The sequence below is a fragment of the Pollachius pollachius genome, assembly GCF_949987615.1.
Source record: "Pollachius pollachius genome assembly, chromosome: 19".
NCBI lineage: Eukaryota > Metazoa > Chordata > Actinopteri > Gadiformes > Gadidae > Pollachius > Pollachius pollachius.
The window spans coordinates 18,759,993-18,773,734 of record NC_136952.1 but is presented as its reverse complement, the minus strand read 5'-3'; the positions used below and the strand labels follow the sequence as shown (position 1 = coordinate 18,773,734).

Genomic DNA, 13,742 nt, shown 5'->3' with positions numbered 1-13,742 from the left:
TTGCATAAAAGCAGGGGGATGGAAACGCAGCTAGTGAAGTACATTTTACTAAACAACAATTCCACTACTGTTAAGACTTTGAAAGTAAAGGTTGTAAGTGAATTGAACTGATGCTGGCATATCATATATCAACATTACTACTGCTCGTTCAGGAGACACATTTATCCAAAGGTACCTGGCTACTTAGTAATTCTTAAATGTTTAGGATACCCTCCAAGGGGAGTCAAATCCTTAATCTTAGCATTGCAAATCCTATGCTCTTCCATCCGCAGCTACCGGAACACAGCAGGTCTAATCTTAGGCTGTTGGTTCGTTTCCAACAGAGGGTTGAAACTGAAGCCAAGAATAAAATAACAGCCCACTGAAGTGAAAAGTGGAATTATCAAGAGAAAAAAGCTAGTTAGTCATCGCACAGGAATATTATCGGCACAACGGTGGAGTAGGCATACAACTTTAGTTCAAAAGAACCTGACATCTTAAACAGAGCGATGATTGACATCCGTCTCACTCTCTCATTCCTCTGTCTTTCATGCCCGCTCGCTCGTTCGCTGGATGTTTTTTTTTAACTGAAAGTCAAACCGTGTCTTTTGCTCTTGAAAGAGTCCGATCCCCAGCGCTTGCCAAGCTCCGAGATCTCATCTCTTGGATATCTTTTCTTCCTCTGCGTCTCCCCCGCTCTGCGTCTCTCTCGTACACCTGTCAAACACCTGTCTTTCCCTTGTCGTTCTCTCCATCTCTTCCCTCTCATTTTCCCCGCCTGTATCTCTTCATCTCTACACCACAATATTTTTTGTAGGATCCTGCCCTTTCCCCCCCAAAAAAACCTCCAAATCAATAAATGGCGCGCTGCTGCTGCACTGGGGTCGCGTACCCATGGCAACGGTTCCCTCGACGACAACCCCGACAGAAATCGGTTGACATTGGTTGTTTAAGCAAATTAAAAAACAATCCAGAGCATCCAGGAAAGTCCCACTTGGCCAATCTTAATGCATGCAACAAAACATTTCAAATCAGCATTGCAATGTCTCATTTTCTATCTCATTGGTTCTCAAACTGTGGCATGCGTACCACTGGTGGTACATGATGTAAAAATCTCTTCTCTCACTCTCTTATCTCTCTCTTTCCGTTTTCCAGTTGCCTCTCTCTCTTCAATCTCTCCCTCTTTGGCTCTGTCTCCCTTCTCCATAACCCCCATCTCTTTGCTCTTTGCTTTGTAACAAGGTCAGGGCCATCCACTCCAGCCTAAATCTGTTTAATACCTGCCGGTACAAAGACCTCCAGAACCCCGCCCCCTGCACGCCTGGAAGTCGGCCCAGCCAGAGTGCTCCTCCTCTGGGGGAATCACACCATCTGTTTGGGGAAGGGAGGGCTTTCCAAGGCACTCAAGTATCCTTACAGAGGGGGAAGGGAAGGGTTCAGCGCTGGAACATGTTCAAGGCGTATCTCATAAAGAATACAGGCAGGACTCCTTGATGCTAGGCTTTGGCATGGAGTCTGCCTGCTCTGGTGTGTGTGTGTGTGTGTGTGTGTGGGGGGGGATGGTATGTGCTTGCGTTTGTGAGTGAGTGTGACTTTGAGTTAGTGTATATTTGTGAGTGTGTGTGTGAGTCAGTGTGTGCGTGTGGGGGGTCTGAGTGTGTGTACTTGCACGCGTGTGTGCGTGTGTGTTTGTGTGTGTTTGTGTGTGTGTGCGTGCGTGCGTGCGAGTGTCATACCTTGACCCGTCCAACGTAAGCGTTCCCTCGTCCCTCGCTGACGCTTAGGTTGACCGGCAGCGAGGGATCAAACAGTGGGTCGTTGTCGTTGACATCGGTTACCATGACGTCCACCGTCGCTGTGGAAGTCTGGGCGCCACATGCACACGCACACACACACACACACACACACACACATGGTTAGTGGCCAATTCAACAGTCAAAAGCTTTTTCTAATTCCTAAAATTAACAATAAAGGAGAACAGCAGATAGGGGAGGAGGAGAGGGGAGAGGAGGAAAAGAGGAGAGAGGAGAGGAGGAGGGATGAGAGGAAATGAGAGCGGGGGGGAGGAGGCAAGGAGGCGAGGAGCTGTAGAACAGGGTAACAGGAAGGTGAAAGAGATTAGATGGGCAAAGAGGAGAGTTGTGGATACTGGACCGTGAGAGCGGAAGAGGGAAGTATAGAAGAGAAGATATAATTGCCTGTAACTTTTATTTGAAGTTCATTTATTTTGTCTTTCTCACTTCCACACATTTCCAAAATAAAGAAGTTCACATTCAAACGAATCATCCCGGGAACTGAGAAACACCGACAACACGTCGACCCAGGAAGTTCCCTCTGTGGAACGTGGGCACCCATACTCCCCAAACTACCCTGCCCCCCCCTTTACGGGTCCCTTGTCTGCTGAGCTAACGCTACAACTAGCTGCTCCGTTTGTAGGCCTGAGTTTCTCCCCTTTATACCCTTTGAATTCTTATGATGTAAAGTGTAGTAAGGAGGATCATAGAAGAAGCGCCAAGCACTTACACATATATTCACTGTAATGCCACAAAACGTTAAAGGGCCCTTACAAGGGTAGCTAGGATAAAATGGGGAGCGTATCTATGTACCCCGCTTTGTTTGTGACCGGGGAACATAGGACCCTGTGAGCAAATCTTTTCTTCGTAGGACGGAAGGGGCGAGTACCGCCTTTTGCGCCTCTGATTCGCCTGTGATTGGTTAGAATGTCTCTCCTCCGATTGGTTATGGTTAGGATTAGGTTTAGGGTTAACCCTCACCCTGACCCTAACCCTAAACCTGACCCTAACCCTTTGCACCCGGGGAACATACGACCTGGGGAACATAGGGATGACCCCATAAAATGCTTTATGATGCAAAGTAGCATTTTTAGGAACCAATAGCAAACGTATTGGGGAACCCTAGAGCATAAATGTAGTACTGGTTCCCCTGTTTCCCAACCACTATCAGCTAAATAGTTATCTAGTTCAATAGATAACTATTGAGCTGAAGTTACAGTTATCTGCTAAATAAAATACCTAAAAGTTGTATTTCCGAGTTTCAGGACAATATTGTTTTGGGATTTGGATTTTGACAGGATAACGACTCCACATGGACAATGTGACTTTTTACGCAAACAATCAGTTTCATGCTGAATACATTTCAATGAACTCTCATTATACATTTACTGATCACGCTCCATGTTAACACAAACATCAATAACACTGCCACGAGCCTCACCTCTTCACTTAACAGTATTAGTATGGGGGTCCATGGAGGGAGGATTCCTTGTACGTTTTTTTTATAATGAAACCGATGCTAACATCACTTCAACCCTCAAACATCACTTAACAGACAGGAATTAACACCGAGCCAATCAGAAACCTAATCAGAAAAGTATTCATCCGAGGCTCTTCTGAGGGGGATAATAAATTATACGTTGGAGTACATGAGGAAGCTGATACTACAATGGAGAACCCATCTTCCTGTCAAAGCTATGGGGGAATGAAAAGAGGGGATACACACACACCTACAGTCAGCCCCGGGTCCGGGGCAGCATGATTAATCTGGGGGCCAAACAGCCAATTAGACACTTTTTACCCCACCACTCCAAGAACAGGATGCTTAATAATAGGGGACGTGTAGGGTGTATGCTTGTTGGTGTGTGTGCCGGTGTGTGTGTGTGTGTGTGTGCCAGTGTGTGTGAGACCTTGGCCATGAATGACGTTGATAAATGGGTCTGTATAAGACAACTCTCACCCCTCTTTTCATTACTCCTTCCTTCCCTTCTTTTTCTTTCTGCCTCTCTCTCTCTCTCTCTCTCTCTCTCTCTCTCTCTCTCTCTCTCTCTCTCTCTCTCTCTCTCTCTCTCTCTCTCTCTCTCTCTCTCTCTCTCTCTCTCTCTCTCTCTCTCTCTCAGGCCTTGAAGTCGAATGCTGAGCAGCTTCTCCGAACCATTTAGTCACATTATGATCTTTGGTCAACACAGATAATGCTGCTATAGCCTTATTTTGTGTGTGTGTGTGAGTGTGTGTGTGTGTGTGTGTGCCTGGTCCAGTGCACACACACACACACACACACACACACACACACACACACACATAGAAATACAAAAATTCTCAGGCCCACACACTATCTTCCAAAGTATCGCTTTCTTTCTATTTAAATCTTATTGACAAAGAGAGAGTGACAGAGAGAGACTGGGAGAGAGAGAGAGAGATTGAATAAGTTCAGTGTATTCAAATTAAGGTTATCTTCCTTTAAGAAACCTTAAACATTTTAAGTTGGGAGGGGGGGGGAAATAATGAAAGATATATAAGAGGAAGATTAGGGGATGGAAAAAGGGAGGAGGAGGAGGAGGGGACTACAATCAACCAAATTGAAAGCAATGCATGTGTGTGTGTACATGCATGTCCACATGTGCGAGTGCAACTAAGTGTGTGTGTGTGTGAGTGAGTGAGTGAGTGAGTGTGTTTTGTGTGCACTTGTGCATGCGCGGGCGGGCAGACATGTGTGTCTTTGATTGAGAAGAATTGGATTCAGCCACTGGGAGGAAAATATCAATCCAATCACAGAAGGGATTTCAGCTCATTGGGCACAATACAGAGATCAAGCACGTTTAAAAGGCTTCAAAAGCCACGACTCCACCATTTCCTGTTCCAATTAACCTGCAACCCTTTAAACAGTGGATCTGTAGTCACCGGCATGGCTGGGACAACTGCTTCAGCTAAAACTTTAATTCGGGCGTGTATATTATATTTGGGGTTAATACTCATATAACTCACAATAACTCTGTCTGTTGTTTTAGCTTTTTGAAGAAATTTGCTTGTGCCGTTGTTTTTCTAAGAAACTTTTCGTCTGTCGAATTTTGATTATGCAGTTTGCTTTGTCCTCACCCTCATCTGTATTTCAAATGTGGATCTCACCTGGACACAAGATAAATGTCTTGGTGAAGTCGACAAAATGGACACTTTTTTTTTTGGTTTCTTTATATTCATGTAGTCAGTGGGCACTCCTCATCAGGCCTGGCCCTTTGACACCAGACCAATGATTTAGTACTATTACTATGACATGGCCTTGACTAAAAAGTGGATCATCATGAAACTGTGGTCATAGAGAAAGGAAAAAATTCCTACATTATGTTATGTTTAAACCAGAGGTTTTTAGCACAGTAAAGTCAGACTGAAACCAAAAGATAAGATTAGAAAGGACTTAAAACGGCAGTTTTATGAAGTTAGGTGACGTTGTAATCTAGCTCCAGAACAACCCTGGTAGTCTTAAATCGGCTTCAATATTCAACCTGTCCAATCTTGGCATTAAACCTCAACTAGACTCCTTCTCTCAGCCAATCGCAGCTCAATGCAGATATCGGCTGTCAAACGGGATTTCAAACATGCAAAGGAAAAAAGATCTATGTATCCCATTACTATGGAAACAGTTTAATCATTTGTCTCATCGTTTTGGTGTTTTTAAAGTGATCCAGAAATCGTAAACGAGGTAGTTTTGTGACTGATGCCTCGTCTCCTCAGTCTGAACCGGCCATAAACCACCTCATGGACGGTTCATCCACCAAGCAGCTGCTGTGAGAGCCCTCACCCCAGAGGGACGTCCGTCCGAGGCCGTGACCACCAGGTTGTAATGGTCCCGGGTCTCTCGGTCCAGCAGCTTCCCCAGAACCAGCAGCCCTGGCCTGGGAAGGGGAACACTGCATGTTACCACCACATACGGTATACCCAAAATATGATGATGAACCTAGTAGAGTAGGGTAAGGTAGAGTAGAGTAGGCTAGAGTAGAGTAGGCTAGAGTAGAACACCGTATTAAACAGGAGAGGAGGGCATAGTAGGACACATTCAGAGTAGAGTAGAGACTAATAGAAAATAGTAGATCACTATATAATAGATCAGAGTAGATCAGATAAAAGATGGATGGAGTAGAGTAGATCAGAGTAGATCAGAGTAGAGAAGTTCAGAGTAGAGTAGATCCGAGTGGAACAGAGTAGATCAGAGTAGAGAAGTTCAGAGTAGATCACAGTAGAGTATATCAGAGTAGAGACAGAGTAGGATGAGGTAGAGATGAACAGAGTAGAGTTGAATAGATGACAGTAGAGGTAGGCAGCGATAGTCCTTTGAGAGCAGAGCAGAATACATGAGAGTAAGGTAGAACAATAACAGGAATACTTCAAATGTAATACAGTCATGTTCTCATAGTGCATCACCCAGTGATCCTTGCCGAGACATATTTACAGCATTACCACAATGACAGCATAACTAAATTAAAAAGTCTGCTGTAGTCTTTAGGTTTACAAGCCTGATAATGCACACTTAATGATTTCCTGCTGTTTTAAAATCAATAAATTTGCCCCAGGCAATGGGAAAAGTACAATGCTAATGTTGTGAACCACAGTTAATGATTAAACATTTAACAATCATTAACTGTATCTACACTGAATGTGTATATATATATATATATATATATATATATATATATATATATATATATATATATATAGTACTGTCAAAATTAATATATTGTCTTAATGTTTAGGTCAGCCGCCTGTGACGCCGTGTGCCGCAAAACAATTACCTGAAGGATCTTTGGATTAATCTGCACGGTTCGCAAAGTCGAAATTGAATTACCTCAGAACTAATTAGTCTTTGAAATATCCCGTCAAAGCAGAAGACCCTCCCGAGACTACAGCGCGTGGAGCGCGGTCGGAGAGACTCCTCTTATAAACTACCCTCAGACGAACACGGACACGCAGGAACAACAGGATTTGTTCACTAGCTCTTTAGAGAGTCAGTGAGCCACACACCGTAGCATTATACTGTGTGTCCTGGAAGCCTAACCGTCACTCAGACGTGGACATTAAATAAACTGCAATTCAGACGGAGCTTCACCCTCAACAAACACCTCAGTGATACACTATAAGCGTCCGAAAAGCCCAACTTTCTTGCGGACCCCACAGTGAACCGCTGCCCAGACAGAGCGCCACCCGTCCAAACAAACTGCTCCGCCAGTGCCCTCAGCCGTGACGTCAGAGTACCTCTAAGCGTCACGAACAGAACACCACCTGCGTGAGCAGCAGAGTGGGAACATAGCATTTTGCCCCTCTTTCTATAAATTGGGGACTTATTTCAGTAACTGATAAAATGGCATGGATTACTATGTTGACGATCATATAAGACAAATTACCACCTTTTAAAACCAAAAAAGGGTGGTTTTGGGTTCACTGGCTCTTTATATACAGTATATATATTGACATATATACTGTACTTATATATACATATTCAGAATAGTTCAGTTCAGGATAACATAAACTGTTTATAAGACGCGCGGCTAATTAGCTGATGCATTTGGAGCCTTTTCCATCTGCATGTACTGTCAATCATTACGGATTTGACCATATTTTTTTGGGAACCCGAAGCTTTCAAATACACCAAAGTCAAGCATGCAAACTGCCAATTTTCTCACATTAAAATCAAAATGTTCTTATGTTTGGCTCCACAGAAGCAGGAACAAATCTTAAAGGACAGCAGTGAGGTATCTGGCTTGCTGCCCATGCTCAGTGTGCTTGTTAATCGGTGTTCAGACTCACCCCTGTTGAATGGTGAAGTGACCGTGAGGGTCCCCACTCACAATGTTGTAGGTGATGGGGTCGCTCTCACGATCCGTCGCCTAAAAACACAAACGAGCACATGCAATGGAGTGAAGTTTTGTGTTTGTACATGTCTCGCAAGTGTATGTGCTTGAGTCAGCTGTATTTGTGTGTGTAAGATGGCTGTTTAGTGATGCATGTGTCTGAGTGTGTGTGTGTTTACCTGTAGATTCAGCAGGGTGGCTCCGGTCCTCATAGCCTCACTGATCTCCAGGCTGTACTCTTGCCGCGGGAAACGGGGAGGACTCTGGTTATTAGGGGGCAAGACGTCGATGTACACCGTAGTGATCGATGACCTAGAGAGAGAGAGAGAGAGATTAGTATTAAATATGTTTGATAATTGATTAATTAACAGTCTCACAGACATAGATAGATGGACATGAAAGTCTTACGCGGGATCAATTTTTTTTATCTGGTGGACATGAGTGCATTAGGAGGAGCTGTCAAACCATCCTTGGTGAAATGAGAGCGTCATTGTGGTCGACAGGAAAGCACAAACTTATAAAAACATAAAAGCTTAATAAACATAAAAGCTGAACACAGGGTGGTGAGGGAAAAGTGTAAGATTAAGCCAAAAACGTTTGAAAACCTTGAAACGTTTTTTTTGCCATCAGCAGGGAGTAAATTATAAATAAATTGATATCATCACCCAAGTACTACAGGCTCCGGTCAGAAGCAAGGGGATGCAAAAAGGGCTGTCTTGTGGGCGCATTCAAAATAAATCCCATTGTGTTGGTCGTTAAATGACGACCCATTCCTACATTTGCACCTTGGCACACGTTGGCCAAGGTTCCACTAGGGAGACTAAATCAATCAATTAAAACGAATACATTAATGAAGCAGAGAGAAACAGAGAGAGAGAGAGAGAGAGAGAGAGAGAGAAATGCTAAAGGAGGGTAGCACAGAGGTTGACTTAATGTGTGTGTGAGGGGGAGTTCAGCTGAGTTCAGTTTGAATGAGCATGGAGGCTGATTGTTCGGGGGGGGGGAATTGTTGTGTGTATTCAACGTGTTGAGGCGGTCAATATCGCTGTCCAGCCAACACCTGCAGGGGGTAGGCATAGGCGTACGAGACTAAGTGTTTGACAACGGTCAGTCTGGCAAGCTTTGACCAGGTTCATGGTGAGGAACGGGAGGCGTCAGTGCTTTAGTCTCATTCCTCCATTTGTATCTAACCCTCTGGAAGGCCGGCCATACTTTCTGCTCTGGCACAGAAAGGTTGCAGTGCTTTCCTGAATGGCAGGTTTTTACCGCTACATTTATAATGCGTATATTACGCCAGTACATGTGGCGTAAATGTAGTCAAATTGTTTCAGCGGAAGAAAATGCAATGTCTATTACCTCTTTGATTCCTCAAACTAAATACATAACTGAAAACCTGACCTTATTAAAACAACATTCTTGCTTACTTTTCAGTGATCCTTCAAGTGTGCAACATTATTACATTTTAATATTTTGGACTAAACTGAATTTTATTTTTAGAACTTTTTTTACCTTGCAGCCATTATTTCTATGCTTCTTTTTCATGATAATGTTCTTCTGTCATACAGATACATTATGTTTATACGGCTCAACAATTACAATTAAACACACATAATTGCAAATGCAATGTGTTCTTTTCTGTGGTACACTATTGCATTAAATTGGAATTGGATGATTATAACTTCCAAAAGCAATAATTAACTCCGGAAAACTGATAACCTTTTAAAGTCACATTTGCTTCTGTTTAATTGATTTTCAATTACACTAAAACAATTTGGCAGAAAAACAGATGAGGGAACCATTTAAAAAATTAATGAATTCCATTCATGACAATGAATGGAAAAAGGGATCCCAATTTTTTTTACAAAAATGCAGTAGGAGCTACATTAAATGCAATGTTTCACCTGTTGTTTAACGAAAGTCCTATTGATATGCTGTTTAAATTCACTGAGAAGAATAACAAGAGCTGGTCTTCGTGGTGGCCAACCAAAACAAGCAATGACAGGCGGCCATCTATTTAGAAATACATTCGTCTTTACATGAAGTTTTGCTGTTATCCCCTGTTGTCCCGCTTGTCCACCTCGACGTTGAACCCCATTTTGGCCAATGTTGGCTGAGCTAGTTTCTTTATCACCTCAGACTCATTTCCTCTTTCTTTGCAAGTCGGGTGAGTAATCCTGGTCAGCATACACTTTCTGGCCCTGGAATTGGATGTCCTGCTGTTTCCGTGCCTGCAGCAGTACTGTCTCTTTCACGCTGAAGTCCGGAAAAGCGCACAATAATGGATCTCTGCGGCGCATTGGCATCCTTCGGCTTCGGAGCGGGCGCTCTGTGCGCTCTCTGCAGTTTAACGTCAATTCCTCCTGCAGCTCCAGCTGGAAAGAGTCAGTTACAAACAAATGTTGTTGCGCCTGAGTCAGTTTTCACCTTTCACATTTAGATGTCAGTTTGGTATTACTCGTTCTTTCTTGACGTATGTTTCGCTCTTCCGTGGCGCCTATATGGTTTTCCGCTGCTGTAATCCTTCGGTACATTTTCTCCATTTGCTGCTTTACCATGGATGATGGCAGTCAGTTGAGGGGTACTTTATTGTCTCGGAAAGAATCACAAGTTTTCTCCACTCTGCTAGTATCCCCGTGTTGTAACGTTAACTTGTATTGCAAGATTAGTGCATTCTTATTTGGATGAATATAAGCTCCTCGGGGCTTCCGTAGTTTCGAGTTTGACTTCCTGCTATCATCCAGTTGATGTGTACTGTGATATGTGCCTCTCATATTAAGCTATTGACGGTCACTACGCCTCGAGTGTTCTTCCTTTACAACCCGGCCGCCCGCCTGTATTGGGAAGAAGTTACCACATTTTTTTGGCGACGAGGAGAACGGGTATTTTTGGACGTGTCGTCCCGGTGTTTTTGTTAGCGTGCTCGGAGGCGCGGCGGCTACATGAGCGGTGACTAGGGACCTCGAGTGCACATGGTTGTATTTGGGACTATCAGTGAATTTGCGGAGGGAACGAAGACTGGCTGGAGCATGAGGAAAGGTTGGGACATTTTTTCCTTGCTAATGGGATTACTGGGGAGGCTAAAAAGCACTCTATTCTCTTGAGTGTGTGTGGAGTAAGGACTTACAAGCTGATAAGGAACTTGGCCACACTGCGGAAACCAGGGGAGATCCCGTATGATGAACTTGTCCGGCTCGTGGGGAACCACCATAATCCAAAGCCGTCTGTGATAGTCCAGCGGTTTAAGTTTCACCGCTTTTTCCGGAAGCAAGGTCAGTCTGTTGCCAACTTTGTAGCCGAGTAACGGCAGCTTTCGGAGCATTGTGACTTCGGGGCAGTGTTGGATGATATGCTCCTTGACAGACTGGTGTGTGGGATAAATAATGATGCCATACAGCGCCGCCTGCTGTATGGCAAACCCCTCCATTGACTTTCAAAGACAAATTTCAAAGACAAATTCAAAGATGCTGTTTACCATCCATGTAACAAAAAGGGTAATTTAGCTAAAAAATGCAGGAGCTCAAAAGGACAGGGGAAAACACAAAATTCTCAGGCAGCCACACACCACCTTGACAGAGAAGCAGAGGAAGCTGAGTGTTCCTATAACATGTTTGGAGTGGAGACAGATGAGGAACCGCCTGAACCCTATTATAAAACAGTCACGGTAGAGGGGCAGGACATCAAGTTTGAGATTGATTCAGGTGCCACGGCGTCAGTCATCAGCGAGGAGACCTACAGGAGGACATGGGGGTCTAACCTGCCTCCCCTCAGGCTGTCAAAGCTCAAACTCAGGACTTATACGGGACAGCCCATACCACATTTAGGGGTGCTATTTGTGGACATTTCAGCTGAGGGACAGAAGGCAATGGCCAGGTTGGTGATCGCTAAAGGTGGAGGGCCCAGTCTTTTGGGCCGTGATTGGCTTCGCAAGATCCGACTGAACTGGCATGAAACGGAGCAATACCAACGGAAATCGAGGCGGCAGTATAGAGTCAGGAGTCCAACCATTCGCGAAAATAGATAGAGTAGTATAATATCTGATATGTATATATATTGTATTTAATGTTTTATACTTGTATTATACTATATACCTGACCTTTTTATTTTATTGTTCACCTGCTTTGGCAATGAGTTGTAACTGGTCATTTAAAAATGACTACCCTTCATACGGAGGTATGAAGGGTAGTGCCGGAGACAACGTTTGGTACGGACGGACGAATTTCGTCCGGATCCGGAGGTATGAATTGGCCTTAAAAAGGAGCGCCATACTAGAGGGCTGTTGAGGCATTTACATAAGCAACTAAGATGGCTACTTCTGATGTGTGTCATGTTTCATTGCTCTGATTTGTTATAGGTCTATCTAGTTGATAATGCCCCCGTGGAGATAAGACAGACACAGAGGTTCAAGAAGAACACGCAAGGTTGCCTGGCCATGTCAGGCTACTCTAAACTCTACTCTCCATGTCCAACCAAACAGAAACTCAAATGTGAGTGGTAAGATGGAGCTCTAACAGGGGGGATTTTAATAAATGTAACTTAACTAAATTTCTACATTGGCCTGTCTACACATTGATGATTGAAAACCTTTACAAACTCTTTCTTTAAGAATCTTGGATCAGTAAAATATATTAAGCTTAGGACCTTAAATTGGTCCCAACAGGCGAGCTGTTGTCTGCCAGTATATCAGCCCTGGCTGTTGCTGTTGGGGAGGGCATTGGAAGGTCGCAAAAGATAAGAAAAGTGCCAGGCAAAGGAGGTTTGGCAACGACTGCTGTTGTGTTATAGCACCACACCAGTGTGGAACAGATCTGGCTTCCTGTTATGGTTTGTTCATCTGCCCGCTGATTTCAGTTGTCAACACTGCAGGATCATGTACGTTGAAAACATCTGTTTCAAACTGTGATGCCATGGTGTTGGTTTTGGTGTCCAGTCCTGTACCGTTTCCATTGACTGCAATGTGACTTTTTCACTCTTTGAGGAGAGTAAAGCCAAGCCAAACTCAATACACTTAATACTCATTCAAGGCCAAACTTTCTGCCACAATCTCCCTCTCTATCTGCATCTAAAAGTCTCTTTTCTCTTTCTGATTACATTGGGTCTTCACCTGAGCTGACCCACTCTTTTACTCTTTAACGTGCAGGGACACAGCGAGCAATCTGTTCAAACTTTGTGAACTCGCAGTGCATCGACTTGGTGCTGGAGGCCGGAGGGGAGAAGGAGTGGGCAACGTTTGATTCTAAGCCCCTCATTGTCCGGCGACCAAGTCAATAGGAGACGGAGAAGCAGGAGGAGGAGGAGGATCAGGAGGAGAATGAGGAAAACACAGAAAATAAGAGTTGTTGTACTGGTTTATGTCAATGAGTTATACTATAGGATCTCAGTGTAGATTATATCCAATGCTTTTCCATCCAATCCAACAGAGGAAAACATTGGACGGCTACTCAGACGTGAAGGAGCTGTGAGCTGCCGTGGATCACTAAATCCAACTTCAAATCAAATCAACCAAAATCGAAATACAAGGTGCTTGACACATTGTATTGCACAAAAAAAGAAAAAGAAAGAAAGAATACAGATGAAGAGAATACTGAGCTAAACAGGTTTCTTTTAAGGTTTCTTTTAAAGGCGTTCACAGATTGTGACGTCCTCAGCACCTCCGGCAGGCTGTTCCAGAGGCGAGGACCATGGGCACTAAATGCTGCCTCCCCATAGGTCTCTGTCCTTCCCCAGGGAACGACTCAAAGGCCAGAGCCAGCGACCTGGGTGATCTAGATGGAGCGTACATCAGCAAGTAATCGGGCGCTGATCTATTGAGTGTTTTGAGAAAAAATAAGAGGATTTTATAATCTATTCCAGAACTGACGGACAACCAATGGAGGGACTTTAGGACAGGTGAGATGCGTGCTCTCCTTCTGGTCTTGGTCGGTACACGTGCTTCTGCATTCTGAATTATCTGTAGCTTATTTATAGCTTTCTTAGGTAGACCAGTGAGGAGAGCATCACAGTATTCAAGCCTGCTAGAAATAAAAGCATGCATAAGTCTCTCGGTATATGCCTGGGTGAGAAACGGTTTGCACTTTAGCAATATTACTCCATCCATTCAGCCATCCATCAGTTTAACCATCCATCCCTCTAT

General features: G+C 44.0%; 1 protein-coding gene across 1 annotated transcript in view; it reads right to left on the bottom strand.

The window, feature by feature from the left end:
* The window catches only part of LOC307090604 (protocadherin-15-like), a gene marked incomplete at its 3' end in the record, with an annotated part of 172,862 nt that overhangs the window by 67,762 nt on the left and 91,358 nt on the right, over nt 1–13,742 (bottom strand). Inside the window, 4 exon segments of the mRNA XM_079757338.1 lie at nt 1,716–1,844; nt 5,569–5,662; nt 7,569–7,648; nt 7,792–7,924. Of these exon segments, the coding sequence (XP_079613464.1) occupies nt 1,716–1,844; nt 5,569–5,662; nt 7,569–7,648; nt 7,792–7,924 (436 nt within the window).